The sequence below is a fragment of the Lepidochelys olivacea genome (genome assembly GCF_965140295.1).
Source record: "Lepidochelys olivacea isolate rLepOli2 genome assembly, chromosome: 12".
NCBI classification, from domain to species: domain Eukaryota; kingdom Metazoa; phylum Chordata; order Testudines; family Cheloniidae; genus Lepidochelys; species Lepidochelys olivacea.
In genome coordinates, this window is record NC_140422.1 from 35,443,574 (window position 1) to 35,457,847 (window position 14,274).

At 47.0% G+C, this 14,274-nt stretch overlaps 1 protein-coding gene across 1 annotated transcript in view; it reads left to right on the top strand.

Moving 5' to 3' along the window:
• The window catches only part of LOC311529061 (uncharacterized protein), a 33,801-nt gene extending 21,120 nt beyond the window's left edge, over nucleotides 1–12,681 (top strand). The window contains exons 8-12 of the mRNA XM_084644736.1: nucleotides 1,389–1,441; nucleotides 3,273–3,400; nucleotides 4,682–4,838; nucleotides 7,427–7,595; nucleotides 12,143–12,681. Of these exons, the coding sequence (XP_084500862.1) occupies nucleotides 1,389–1,441; nucleotides 3,273–3,400; nucleotides 4,682–4,838; nucleotides 7,427–7,571 (483 nt within the window). The 3' untranslated portion in view covers nucleotides 7,572–7,595; nucleotides 12,143–12,681. The remainder of the gene's footprint in view (nucleotides 1–1,388; nucleotides 1,442–3,272; nucleotides 3,401–4,681; nucleotides 4,839–7,426; nucleotides 7,596–12,142) is intronic.
• Nucleotides 12,682–14,274: the final 1,593 nt, after the last annotated feature.

Below are 14,274 nucleotides of genomic sequence, written 5' to 3' on the forward strand. Positions count from 1 at the left end.
GATGGGCTGAAATCTACACGATAATTGCAGGAAAGGAACGTACTCTAGAGCAGGGGCGGGCAAACTTTTTGGCCCGAGGGCCACATCGGGGTTGTGAAACGATATGGAGGGCTGGGCAGGGAAGGCTGTGCCTCCGCAAACAGTCTGGCCCCCACCCCCTATCTGCCCCCTTCCACTTCCCTCCCCCTGACTGCCCCCCTCAGAATCCCCGATCCATCCAACCCCACCTGCTCCTTGTCCCCTGACCGCTCCGACCCCTATCCACACCCCCATCCCCTGACAGGCCTCCTGGGACCCTCGACCTATCCAACCCCCCCGCCCCCCACACTCCTTCTCCCCTGACCACCCCCTCCCAGGACCCCCGTCCCTAACTGCCCCCCCCAGGATCCCACCCCCTATCCAACCCCCCCTGCTCCCTGTCGCCCCCCTCCCTGGACCCCCAAGGACCCCACTCCCTATCCAACCCCCCTGCTCCCTGTCTCCTGACTGCCTCCCCTCCCCGAACCTCTACTCCATCCAACCACCCCTGTCCCCTGACTGCCCCCCTGGGACCTCCTGCCCCTTATCCAACCCCCCCACCCTTACCATGCCAGCGGCAGGACTGGCTTATTGGAAATCCTGGGAGGTGGGTGGGCGCAAGCCGCAGCGGCGTCGCTGCAGGGGAGAGGGGACAGCGAGGGAGGGGCTGGGGGCTAGCCTCCCCGGCCAGGAGCTCAGGGGCCAGGCAGGACGGTCCCATGGGCCGGATGTGGCCCGCGGGCCGTAGTTTGCCCACCTCTGCTCTAGAGCCTTAGAATCAAGGTAGGGGCAGGTATGAAAAGAATAAAGGTGCATTTGCTTCTTTATTTAACATTTTCCCTATGTTTTCTCAGACACGTCTAGTCCTTACTTCTGTGTCAGCTTTCATTCCTTACTGCTGCTACTGCCTGTTCTCATCATCTTGCTCCTGCTGGCTGCGTGGTCCTTCTGTGATCCCTTTGGGTATCCTTCTCCCATTCATCTCCAGGGCTTCTTCCATGCAATGCCCTTATGCTAGGCCAAAAATACATAAAACCACATAAAAGCCATTAAACATCACGGCTGCATCCAGGTTAGTCCTTACTGTGTCTGGTTTGAAGTGTCTGCCTCACATTTACTGAATGCTCTTCATGGGAAATATAAAATGTCTGGTACTTAAGATGATATATCAAGAAAGTTTGGCGACATGCAATAGTAAAATGCTGCATACGCGTGGTCTTCCCTGGAATCTCTCATTTTAGGAGATCAGCGGCTTTCTGGAAGAAAAGTGGCAAATAGGAATTATGTTGATTGGTAGCATCATAAACTCAGGGGTCTCATCTGCTCCAAGCAATGAGAATACTTTCCCAGCTCCGCTCTTTTTCTTGCAGGGTGGGACGTCAGCACACTTAACTGTTGTTTCCATACCAGCAACTACAACACAGTAAGTTCAAGCAGTCTGTGGAACTTATACCTGCCTTCTTCTGCACTGGTATGGCCAGGTTTTCTTCCAGACCACAGCCGGGCCTTGGGTTTTGCCCCCAAAGTTTTGTGGCTGCAAATAATCATGGGTCCAGCTTTTGCCTTCAGTTATTTGCAATCTCTATTTAGATCATTCAGCTGTCTAAGTATATGATTTATTGGCAGTTGACCACTTCCAGACATCCAGGTTATTTTATGTGCACTTGCAAGTGAAAGATTGGAGGCAAGCATTCGAAATCTGGCCATTTGTAGTCTGTGTGAGACTAATGCAGCTATTAAGAAGAAAGTACTTATATAGCATCTGAAATCTCAAAGCACTTTACTGACATTAATAAAATCTCACAGCAACTTCATGAATCAGGACACATTATAACCATTTTACTGATGGGCAAATTGAAGTGGAGTGGTTAAGTGAGTTGCCCAGAGGACACAAACAAATCAGGAGTCATTGTGGGGAAATAAATCCAGGGGTCTCAGTCTTTTTACACGGAGGAATCAGTTTACAGCTTAAAGGCAGGCGGTGTAAAGTTTCCGGTGAAATGGGCTAGAGAGTATGTTTTCAACAAGTATCCTCTTGCAATGCTTAGACTCAAACTTTAGAACCCCCCTTCCTGGATTTGATGACTTCTGGATTTTTAGCCTAACATCATCTTTTCTCAGGTTCTTCACAACCCTTTCTAGCCAGCCCCCCAGCTCTGAAGTAAAGTCCATAAAAATTCCCCTTCCCTGAGGTTCATAAGAACTGCCATACTGGGTCAGACTAGTGGGCCATCTAGCACAATATCCTGTCTTTGATAATGGCCAGTACCAGAGCCTCAGAGGGCATGTACAGAACAGGGAAATTTTGGAGAGATCCAGCCCTGTCTTTCCCTCTTGGCTTCTGGCAGTCAGAGCTTCAGGGTCTCCCTGATTATGGGGTTGCATCCCTGACCAACTTAGCTAACAGCCTTTGATGGACCTATTCTCCATGAACTTAGCTAGTTCTTTTTTGAACCCATTTATACTTTTGGCCTCCACAACATCCCCTGGCAATGAGTTCCACAGGTTATTTGTACATTGTGTGAAAAAGTATTTTGTCTTGTTTGCATTAAACCTGCTGCCTATTAATTACATTGTGTGACCCCCGGTTTTTGTGCTGTATCTATTCATTTTTTCCACACCATTCATGAAATTATAGACCTCTATCATATCCCCTTAATCGTTTCTTTTCTAAACTGAACAGCCCTAACTTCTTTAATCTCTCCTCGTATGGAGCCATTCCATACCCTTGATCATCTTTGTTGCCTTTCTCCGAACTTTTTCCTGTTTTACGTTTTGAGATGGGGTGGCCAGGTCTGGACCGTATTCAAGGTGGGGGAACACCATGGATTTATATAGTGGCAATATGGTATTTTCTGTCTTATTTTCTATATCTTCTAATAGCTCGTAACATTGTCAGCCTTTTTGACTACTGACCCTTCTATCCAACTGGCTCTTACATCCCTTCACCGTCTTCCTCTCAAGAGCCTCACTGTAAGTCTTGCCTCTTGCCTACTCTTTGTTCGAGAGAGCAAAGAGATCTTTAATTTCCTTGCTCCCTTTCCCAGCATGCATTACCACCCATCTGCAGTTCCCAGGGTTCCTTTGGGAACCACACATCCTCAGTTCTGTGCTGAATCAGAATTAGGGTGGTACTGCCCTGTAGCCTCCATTAAAGAGCCAGCAGTCTGTTCCATGAAAGAGGTTGTTCATTTTAATTGAGCATCAGGAACAGTGGCCTGCACCAGGCGTGTTCTGTTTTTTCTTTCTCTCAGTCTCACTGTAGGTTATGTTCTTTTCCCCGATGGGAAGAAGGCTGGCATTGACTGGTCCAATGCCTCACTGGCTGAAATGGCTGATGATGGTATTATCAGAGATTTATACCAAGTCAGTTTCACTGCAGGTAAGTTAAAGGAAGTCAGACCATCTTCAGTTTTTTCAGTACTAAACAAAATGCTTTAGAGTCTAGGATATAATTTCACTGAATTATAAGACAGGTACAAGCAAGGGGAATTTTGCAAGATGCGCTAATCGATTGCTGTATTTTCCAGAAAGCTCATGTACAGAATACAAGGAGGGGGAGGCCAAAATCAAACTAACGAGCATGTCCCCACTCCAAACCAACCCAGTCAGCAGAGTTCCTAGTGCTTCTAAAATGTTCTAGGAGTTAGGGCCTTGAGTCAGAGCAAGTAAACGTATGGTTAGAAAAACAAAGTTTCTAGGGCCTAGGTAAGGCTTGTGATGTGGGGGGCCTGCAGTCAGCATGGCTTCTGGTCTCCTCTCTCACTAAGCTCCCTTTTCTTGTTTCTAGGGCCTAACCCCAAGGGTGGGGCAGGGTGCTCCATGATTGCACCCAGACTGTACTGGTTGTAAGTTCCAGACTGTCTCTTCAAAAGGCAGAACACCCTGCTACAAGTCACTATTATAATTGTATTGATCCTATTTTGGTTTAATTGTGTGTGGTTACCTCTCAAAGGATCCAGCTACCAGACTCTTTTTGATCTGCAAAGACGTACAGAGTATGTCTACACAGCAACTGGGCACGCACTTGGGCTTGGGTTGCAGGGCTGTTTCATTGCTGTGTAGACTTCTGGGCTTGGGCTGGAGCCCAGGCTCTAGGACCCTGCAAGGTGGGAGGGTCCCAGAGCTCAGGCTGCAGCCTGAGCCCCATGAGCCTGAGTTGGCTGGCATGGGTCAGCCACGGGTGTCTAGTTGCTGCATAAACATACCCACACATGTGCTTAACTTTAAGCATTGGAGTAGTCACATTGACTTCAGTGAGGCTATTGGAGTGCTTACGTATAAGCACATCTGAAATTCTTTGGTGGCCAGGAGCCTCAGGTAGCTGTACCAGACAGGATTTCAAATCCCCAATTGTGCTGAACATCCCTGTGTTGCTCAGGTTTAACTAGCTGGGAAATGAGTGCGGCAATTTCCAGTCTCCCTTGGTCAAAGCTCACATTTTGGCTTGGGAACCAGCTGCTCGAAAACACCTAGAATGGTGGAGGGCCAAAGAAGCTTTAGAAAAAATGTTCAAAATGTACACAAAATACTTAGAAATGTTTTTTTAAAAAAAGGTTTAGGGATGGGGGAACTGTATGAAATCAACATGAAGCTAGTTTCATCTTTACTAAGTACTCTGTCATATGTTCAAGGAAACCTGCCTACATTTTTCCTTCCCAAGGTGGCCAGTTCTTTGAGGTTCGTGCTATACTTGACAAGCAGGCTCGCCCTGTGGTATATAATGGTTTAACCGGAGAAGGAGTATTCCATGAGTGCATTGCTGATTTCCAACTGAATCAAACAGTCCCAGGCTGGGGCTTGGTTGAATTTTATTACAGGTGAGATCCTGGTATACAGGAGTAGAGAAATTATTCTTATACTGAGAGCCGAGTGGAGACAGAAAACAAATATGCTTTCGAACAAAAGTCACACATGAATTGCCAACCTTGGTGTTCTCTGTTGTTTGCTTTCTGTGAATGTTTCCATAAGCACCGTTTGTTCCAAAGAACATTTTTTCAAAGCAAAACTGTCCTGAATACTTATGCATGTATTCTTGTGTCTATGTGTGCACCACGGGCGTGTGCAGCCATCTTTGAATCTCCTGCTGGCTTTGTGAGTTGGAAGGCCATCCGCTCTGGGAAAATGAAGGAGACTATGTCAAATTGGGTGGCCTCTCGCATTATGTAAATAATGAATCACAAGCATTATCCATTCACAAACAGCACTTTAACCATCTCAAGGCTGAAATTTGTTCAGCGGAAAGATTTGTCAAACAACTGCAAGTAGCAGACAAAGTATGAATAAACTCATCGTTTGTTCATGGATAACTTTGGTCACAGCGCTGGTAAAGCTCCCCCTGCTGGCCATTCACCAGGCTGTTGCTTTGGGCCCACATGCCATGTGGCCTGGGTCTTGAGCAGGGGTGAAAGTAAGTCAGGACACTTACCAGTACGGAGCCAGGGCGGCTCCGGCCCCTGGAAGGGGCGGGGCCTTGGGTGGAAGCGGCGGGGCTGGGGGATCAGCATTCCCCACCCAGTCCTTCCAGGCCGCCTGGCCTGCCCCGCCTGGGGCTCCCATGTTGATTTAAAGGGCCCGGGGCTCCGGCCGCCGCTGCTGGAGCCCCAGGCCCTTTTAAATCGCCAGCCCCAGGGCAGCTGCTCCCTTTGCCCCCCGCCCCTTGGTGGCGGGGATGGCAAAAGGGGCAGGGACGTTAAAGCACTGCAGGGTCCCCGTTGGCGGCCCAGCTGGTACGGACCCTACCAGCAGGGCTGCCGCCAGGGGAGGCAAAAGGGGCAGGGACATTACAGTGCTGCCACTACAGTGCTTTGATGTGGGCTGGGTATGGGCCGGTGCGGGTTCTTACCAGTACCCAGTACTGGCCTGTATTGGCTCACTTTCACCCCTGGTCCTGAGGCACACTCTGGCGGTGCAGCTCCTCCTTTTTGCACTGCCTTCTGAGAGCTGAGAGCCTAGGGTCCAAATGCCTAGACCCAGTGACTTAGGCCAGCTCCCCCAGAATCCCCAGTTGCTTAAGCACACCCTTTCTTACAGCTCCAGCCTTGGGGTCACTCTGGATGACAGTTTACTGCTCCAGGGGCACATCATAGATGAAGCACATAACACCCAGACTCTGCAAAAGGGATTTTAAAACAATTACTCTTTACTTGAGACAGCACAAGAAGTATATAGGTCTAAACTAAACAACACAACATCTCTATGCCATCCCTGCCTCAGTTTCCTTACCATTCTGGAGTGTTCTTCAGGATTTGGAGCAATGTCCTTTCAGGATCCCAAGTCCCTCTCTCCTGCACCTTTCTCATTATGGCTCCTCCTCTGGAACATGGAGTTCTCTCACTCTTCCAACCAGCTTCCTTTGGTTTGGCTGGTCCCATAGTCGAAGAAGACCCCCTCTGCTATGAAAGCATGTTCTTCTGTTCCTCTCCTGCCTAAGCATCCCTTTTCTCTGAGTCCCTCTGGGTTTTTAAATGTGAGCAGTAGCCCCTGGTTTTTGTGTTTTCCTGTTGGGGGATTTTCCGTTCTCCACTCCCCTGCAGATAAACTTGGTTGAACGGGTTTTTCAGCTCAGGCATCCCCCTTAGCTTACCCACTGTTCAGCCAGAGCCCAGCTGTTATGGTTAATCCCTTCTTTTTGTTTACTCTGTGATATGTCAAGGACCCTATCTGCCCACGGTTGACTCACTACACAGTGAGGCCTTTGATGATACAGCAGTTGTATAAAATTAACCAGAATTCATAAACTGTGCATAGACAGATTACTCAAATTGTCACAACTTGTGAACAGGAGAAAAGGATACAGTCACCAAATGCATCCTTCACTGCAAATTGTTCACTCAGCTGTGCTGAAAAGTATGATTATTTCTGATTCCCTGGATAATCCAGTAAAAGATTAAGCCCATGTTTTTGCAAAATTAGTAATGATTCTTGGGACTCAATTTCAAACACCTTAAAGGGTCATGATGTTCAGAGGATGGGTGCTCAGCACTTTCTGAAAACTGGACTCCTTTAAGATATCTAAAACTGGACTCCAATGGAACATCAGTTACTTTTGAAAACTGTGGTCTAAGACTGTTGCCAGGTAACCAGATAGCTCATTAGACTCATAGACTTTGAGGCCAGAAGGGACCACCATGGTCATCTAGACCAGCGGTTCTCCACCTGTGGCCCATGGGCCGCTTGTAGCCCAATCAGCACACAGCTGCGGCTCATGTGACATCCTCAGGGCCGTATAGGTAATATATAGTGTGCATGCGGCCCACAATGGTAAATAGGTTGAGATCCACTGATCTAGCCTAACCTGCGCGGAGTGACATATTTTTGAGAATGTAGTATTCATGACAGAAAGGCTGTCTTACTCCTTGTCTTCCCTACCACTGTGGCATAACATGCATCGTTTCTGTACTTCTAGAGATACACCTGGGCAGCTCATTCCTAATTCTGGCTCTAGGTGGAAGGAGCCGTCCGTTCCTGCCAGCTCCCAATTCTCTGAAGAGCACTCTCAATGCATCGGGGACGTGGCAGGCAAAGGAGCCCAGCTAGGTCAGCTCACATAGTTACAGAAGCAGCTCTGGAACAAGGTGAGTTTCCACAAGGAGCCAGCATCTTTCATAGAATCATAGAATATCAGGGTTGGAAGGGACCTCAGAAGGTCATCTAGTCCAACCCCCTGCTCAAAGCAGGACCAATCCCCAACTAAATCATCCCAGCCAGGGCTTTGTCAAGCCTGACCTTAAAAACTTCCAACGAAGGAGATTCCACCACCTCCCTAGGTAACACATTCCAGTGTTTCACCACCCTCCTAGTGAAAAAGTTTTTCCTAATATCCAACCTAAACCTCCCCCACTGCAACTTGAGACCATTACTCCTTGTTCTGTCATCCACTACCACTGAGAACAGTCTAGAGCCATCCTCTTTGGAACCCCCTTTCAGGTAGTTGAAAGCAGCTATCAAATCCCCCCTCATTCTTCTCTTCCGCAGACTAAACAATCCCAGTTCCCTCAGTCTCTCCTCATAAGTCATGTGTTCCAGTCCCCTAATCATTTTTGTTGCCCTCCGCTGGACGTTTTCCAATTTTTCTACATCCTTCTTGTAGTGTGGGGCCCAAAACTGGACACAGTACTCCAGATGAGACCTCACCAATGTCGAATAGAGTGGAACCTTCAGCTCTCCAGTTTCCAGGCTGTGGAGTTTTGCAGTGACATCTGTGTTTTGTTATAAATGCATGTATGTGACAGGTCTGTCTTAGAAACTTGAGCTATATCGTAGAATCATGGGACTGGAAGAGACCTGGAGAAGTTTGATAATTGGGTCCTATATTGAGCAAAGCAGAGTGCATTGGACTGTCAAAACAGATATTTGGAGAGAGAGTTTCATAGAATCATAGGACTGGAAGGGACCTCGAGAGGTCGTCTAGTCCAGTCCCCTGCACTCATGGCAGGACTAGGTATTATCTAGACCATTCCTGACAGGTGTTTGTCTAACCTGCTCTTAAAAATCTTCAATGATGGAGATTCCACAGCTTCCCTAGGAAATTTATTCCAGTGCTTAACCATCCTGACAGTTAGGAAGTTTTTCCTAAAGTCCAACCTAAACCTCCCTTGCTGCAATTTAAGCCCCTTGCTTCTTGTCCTATCCTCAGAGGTTAAGAAGAACAATTCTTCCTCCTCCTTGTAACAACCTTTTATGTACTTGAAAACTATTATCATGTCCCCTCTCAGTCTTCTCTTTTCCAGACTAAACAAACCCAATTGTTTTCAATCTTCCCTCATAAGTCGTTTTCTAGACCTTTAATCATTTTTGTTGCTCTTCTCTGGACTTCCTCCTGTTTGTCCACATCTTTCCTGAAATGTGGCCCCCAGAACTGGACACAATACTCCAGTTGAGGCCTAATCAGCGTGGAGTAGAGCAGAAGAATTACTTCTCGTGTCTTGCTTACAACACTCCTGCTAATACATCCCAGAATGATGTTTGCTTTTTTTGCAACAGTGTTACACTGTTGACTCATATTTAGCTTGTGGTCCACTATGACCCCCAGATCCCTTTCTGCAGTATTCCTTCCTAGGCAGTCATTTCCCATTTTATATGTGTGCAACTGATTGTTTCTTCCTAAATGGAGTACTTTGCATTTGTCCTTATTGAATTTCATCCTATTTACTTGAGACCATTTCTCCAGTTTGTTCAGATCATTCTGAATTTTACCCTGTCCTCCAAAGCACTTTCAACCCCTTCCATCTTGGTATCATCCACAACCTTTATACTTTAAACTTATCACCTTATTTTCTTCTAGAAGTTTGCAAATTGATTGCTTCATTATTTGCTCCATGATCTTTCCGGATACAGAAGTTAAGCTGACTGGTCTGTAATTACTCAGGTTGTCCTTATTTCCCTTTTTATAGATTGGCACTATATTTGCCCTTTTCCAGTCTTCTGGAATCCCTTCCATATTCCATGACTTTTCAAAGATAATCGCTAATGGCTCAGATATCTCCTCAGTCAGCTCCTTGAGTATTCTAGGATGCATTTCGTCAGGCCCTGGTGACCTGAAGACATCTAATTTGTCTAAGTAATTTTTAACTTGTTCTTTTCCTATTTTAGCCTGTAATCCTACCTCATTTTCACTGGCATTCACTACGTTAGACGTCCAATCACCACCAACCTTCTTGGTGAAAACTGAAGCAAAGAAGTCATTAAGCACCTCTGCCATTTCCAAATTTTCTGTTATTATTCTGCCCCCGCCCCCAATGAGTAATGGGCCTACCCTGTCCTTGATTTTCCTCTTGCTTCTAATGTATTTGTAGAATGTTTTCTTGTTACCAGTGGTGAGCTGGAGCCGGTTCTCACCGGTTCGCTGGAACCGGTTATTAAATTTAGAAGCCCTTTTAGAACCTGTTGTCCTGCGATGGACAGTCGGTTCTAAAAGGGCTTCTAAATTTAACAACTGGCCAAAAGTGGTGCCTTAGGCGCCGACTCCGTGGGTGCTCCGGGGCTGGAGCACCCACGGGGAAAATTTGGTGGGTGCAGAGCACCCACCGGCAGCTCCCTGCCGGCCCCAGCTCACCTCTGCTCCGCCTCCACCTCCTCCCCTGAACGCACCGCCCCTCTCTGCTTCTCCGCCCACCCCGCCCCGGTTTCCCGCGAATCAGCTGTTCACGCAGAAAGCTGGGGAGGGCTGAGAAACAGGCCACGGCTTCACACTCAGGCTGAGGGTGGCAGAGGTGGAGCAGAGGGGAGCTCGGGCGGGGGAGTGGGGATGCGAGGAGGTCCGCCCGCCGCACAGCATGTAACCCGGGGGGGGGCGGTGCAGGGGAACCGCTCCCCGCCCCAGCTCACCTCTGCCACCCTCAGCCTGAGCAGGAAGCCGCCGCCTGCTTCTCAGCCCTCCCAGGCTTCCCACGCGAACAGCTGATTTGCGGGAAGTGGGGGCCGGGGGGGCAGAGAAGCAGAGCGGGGCGGCGCGTTCAGGGGCAGAGGTGGAGGTGGAGGCAGAGCAGAGGCAGAGCTCTGCACCCACCAAATTTTCCCCGTGGGTGCTCCAGCCCTGGAGCACACACGGAGTCGGTGCGTAAGGTGCCACTTTCGATGTGATCAGTGGGGAGAGCGGCTGCTCCCCCTGCTCCCCGCCAGCTACGCTACCCCACCCCTAGGAGCCAGAGGGACCTGCTGGATGCTTCCTGGGAGCTGCCCGGCAGGTGCCTCTGGCTCTTAGGGGCAGGGCGGGGTGGGCACCCACTACGGTGGCCCACAAGATCCTCCTGCCCAGTTCTGGGGGCAGTCAGGGGACAGGGGAGGGAGGTGGATGGGGCTGGGGTCCCAGGGGCGGGGGTGGCCAACGACCCCTCATGGGGTGAGGAGGGAACCGGTTGTTAAGATTTTGGCAGCTCATCACTGCTTGTTACCCCTTTATGTCTCTAGCTAGTTTGATCTCATGTTGTGCCTTGGCCTTTCTAATTTTGTCCCTGCATATTTGTGTTATTTGTTTATATTCATCCTTTGTAATTTGACCAAGATTCCACTTTTTGTAGGACTCTTTTTAGATCATTGAAGATCTCCTGGTTAAGCTAGGGTGGTCTCTTGCCATGCTTCCTATCTTTCCTACGCAGTGGGATCATTTGCTCCTGTACCCTTAATAATGTCTCTTTGAAAAACTGCCAACTGTCTTCAATTGTTCTTCCCCTTAGACTTATTTCCCATGGGATCTTACCTACTAACTCCCTGAGTTTGCTAAAGTCTGCCTTCTTGAAATCCACTGTCTTTATTTTGCTGGTCTCCCTCCTACCACTCCTTTGAATCATGAACTGCATCATTTCATGATAGCTTTCACCCAAGCTGCCTTTCACTTTCAAATTGTTAACCAGTTCCTCCCTCTTTGTCAAAATCAAATCTAGAACAGCCTCTCCGCTGGTAGTTTTCTCCACCTTCTGAAATAAAAAATTGTCTCCAATGCACTCCGAGAACTTGTTGGATAAGCTGTGCCCTGCTGCGTTATTTTCCCAACAGATGTCTGGGTAGTTGAAGTCCCTCATCACCACGAAGTCCTGGGCTTTGGATGATTTTGTTAATTATTTTAAAAAAGCCTCATCCACCTCTCCTTCCTGATTAGGTGGTCTATATAGTAGACCCTTACCATGACATCACCCCTGGTTTTTACCCCTTTTATCCTTACCCAGAAACTTCAGCAAGTCTGTCTCCTATTTCCATCTCAACCTCAGTCTAAGTATATACATTTTTAACCTCCTCTCCTTTTTCCCTGCCTGTCCTTCTATACCAATATTCCAATCATGCGTATTATCCCACCAAGTCTCTGTGCTGCCAACTATGTCATTGTTGTGTTTATTTACTAGCATTTTGAGTTCTTCTTGGTTATTCCCCATACTTCTCGCATCAGTATACAGACATCTAAGATAGTGATTTGATTCCCCCCCCCACTCCCAGTTCTGTCTTGTCTCTCCCTTATCCCTGCTGTAACAACCCAGGCTCCCCCCAGATTCTGACCTTTCTCCCAGGTCTCCATGTTTTTGACCTACCTGTGGGCTTTGGTCACCTGCCCCCTTCGAACCTAGTTTAAAGCCCTCCTCATGAGGTTAGCTAGTCCATATCCAAATATGCTCTTCCCCTTCCCCGATAGGTGGACCCCATCTCTGCTTAGCAGTCCTTCTTCCTGGAACAGCATCCCGGGGTCAAGGAAGCCGAAGCTCTCCTGATGACACCATCATCGCAGCCAGGAATTCATCTCCAGGATGTGTCTGTCTCTGCCGAGGCCCCTACCCTTGACCAGAAGGATCAACGAGAACACCACCTGTGCTCCCAATTCCTTCACCCTTACTCCCAGAGCCCTGTAGTCACTTCTGATCTGCTGAGGGTCATACCTCGCAGTATCATTAGTGCCCACATGGATGAGTTGCACGGGGTAGTAGTCGGAGGGCCAGATGATCCTTGACAATCCCTCCGACAATCTCCTTGATTTCTTTGTCCCTAGAAGTCATTACAAAATGGGCACAGAACATTTTGTGGTAAACTACCCAGATTTGTTAGTCTGTCTACAATTGTACCAGAAGCAGAACCAGAAAAAGTAAGAGACGATGACAGCACTTCTTTAAAAGGGATGTCCATCAGTGAACTCAAACCTACAACACCATGTGCAAATATTAAATAGTCCTACCAATACTTCTAATAGAAAGTTTGTGGTTTATATCTAAGAATACAAAAATCTCTTAGAAATAATCTGCATTCTGCTCAGAGCACTGAATGGTTATAATGTGCCATCAAACAGTAGAAATGCAGTGTTATTTATTAGTATCATTCTTGTGAAAGATCCTGGACTGCCAGCCCTATAAAGTGAAGTCCCATGTGTCTGCAGAACAGATACACGGTGCAGCTGCAGTTTAAGTCTTGTCAAAGTGCTTTAACCCCAGTTTAGGTGGGACTGCCACCTGTAGGGCTAAGAGTGTAGTACAGTCTCTATGCATATTCATTTTTAGTTTCTATGCTCAGACTGCGAGTTAGGAGACTATTAGTGCCAAAGATGATGGGGTTTTTTTTTTCTGATATGGATACCTTTCCATTAGAAATTGAGTTGAGATCGCCGCACAGATAAGCAAATTCTTTTGAAGTAGGTCACCAACACTGCACCAGGTGGTAACTAGTCTGGCCCACACACTTTATGTCAATTGCTAAAAAGCTTTGTAGACCATCACCAATGTCTCAGATGATCTAGTTCCCCCTGGGAATAAAGTTCTCTTGTAGTGTTTGTCTGTTTCATTAGAGGGGCTTAAGGGCCTGTGCAGATATCCATTTATAGTAATTTTGGCAACTTTTATATAAGGGAAATTTATTTTCCATTATGCTTGGCTAGTTGTAACAGTGTAGTTTAAAAAACAAACAAACCAGTATACGTCCATGTACTTTTAAGAATAGATTACTTAACAGTTAGTGAAGGTATTCAGCAGCCAAGGCAAAAGCATTATTTTAAAGCCTGAACTTAGTAGCAAATAGACAGTTGTTTAGTAAATGACTTGGGCGGGGGGGGGGGGGGGGGGAGAGTATAATGCATTTGCCGCTGTGATACATTGTAAATTATTTAGGTATATGTTACTGTGCACTAGCTGCCTATCACATACTTAGAAATATGTTAGCTCTTTATAATTCATTGTTGGACAACTTTTAAAATCAGTTGCTTTTTAGAAGAACATAAACCACAGAAATTCTTTATTTATCAACCAAGACCTGGCTAAACAAAGACACAAACATGAATCAGGGTTTTGGGATTGGGTCACATTTAGAAATTGGAACCTTTCCAGCCTGATCTTGAATGAGTAATGCAATAATCATTGTAGTAAATGCTAGTTAGACAGGCTTTAGCCATTAAAAACAGAAAGATCACTAAGCATGAAAAACCATAATGCACAGTTTGCTCTTGTTTAAACATTTGCATGGAACAAACATTCCTGGCATCTGTCTGATGTCTTAGGTTTCACAGTGATATCTTAATTAATCATGCCAATACCTGTTTGGCAACAAAGTTAGATCTCCCCTTTCTTCCAATCATGGGCTTAACAATATACACCTAACATAGATTCTGATCCCTGAGTCTTAATGGCGTTTGTGTTCAAAATTCCTCACTCTCAGCCATTACAGGCTATTACGCCTGGGGGAATTCTGCGCACCCGCAGAGCACAGCATTAATCTGTCTCACATAATTTTATATTTTCCTGCATAAAAACCATTTTGCCTAAGAAGTGCTGCAGTTTCGCCATGTGC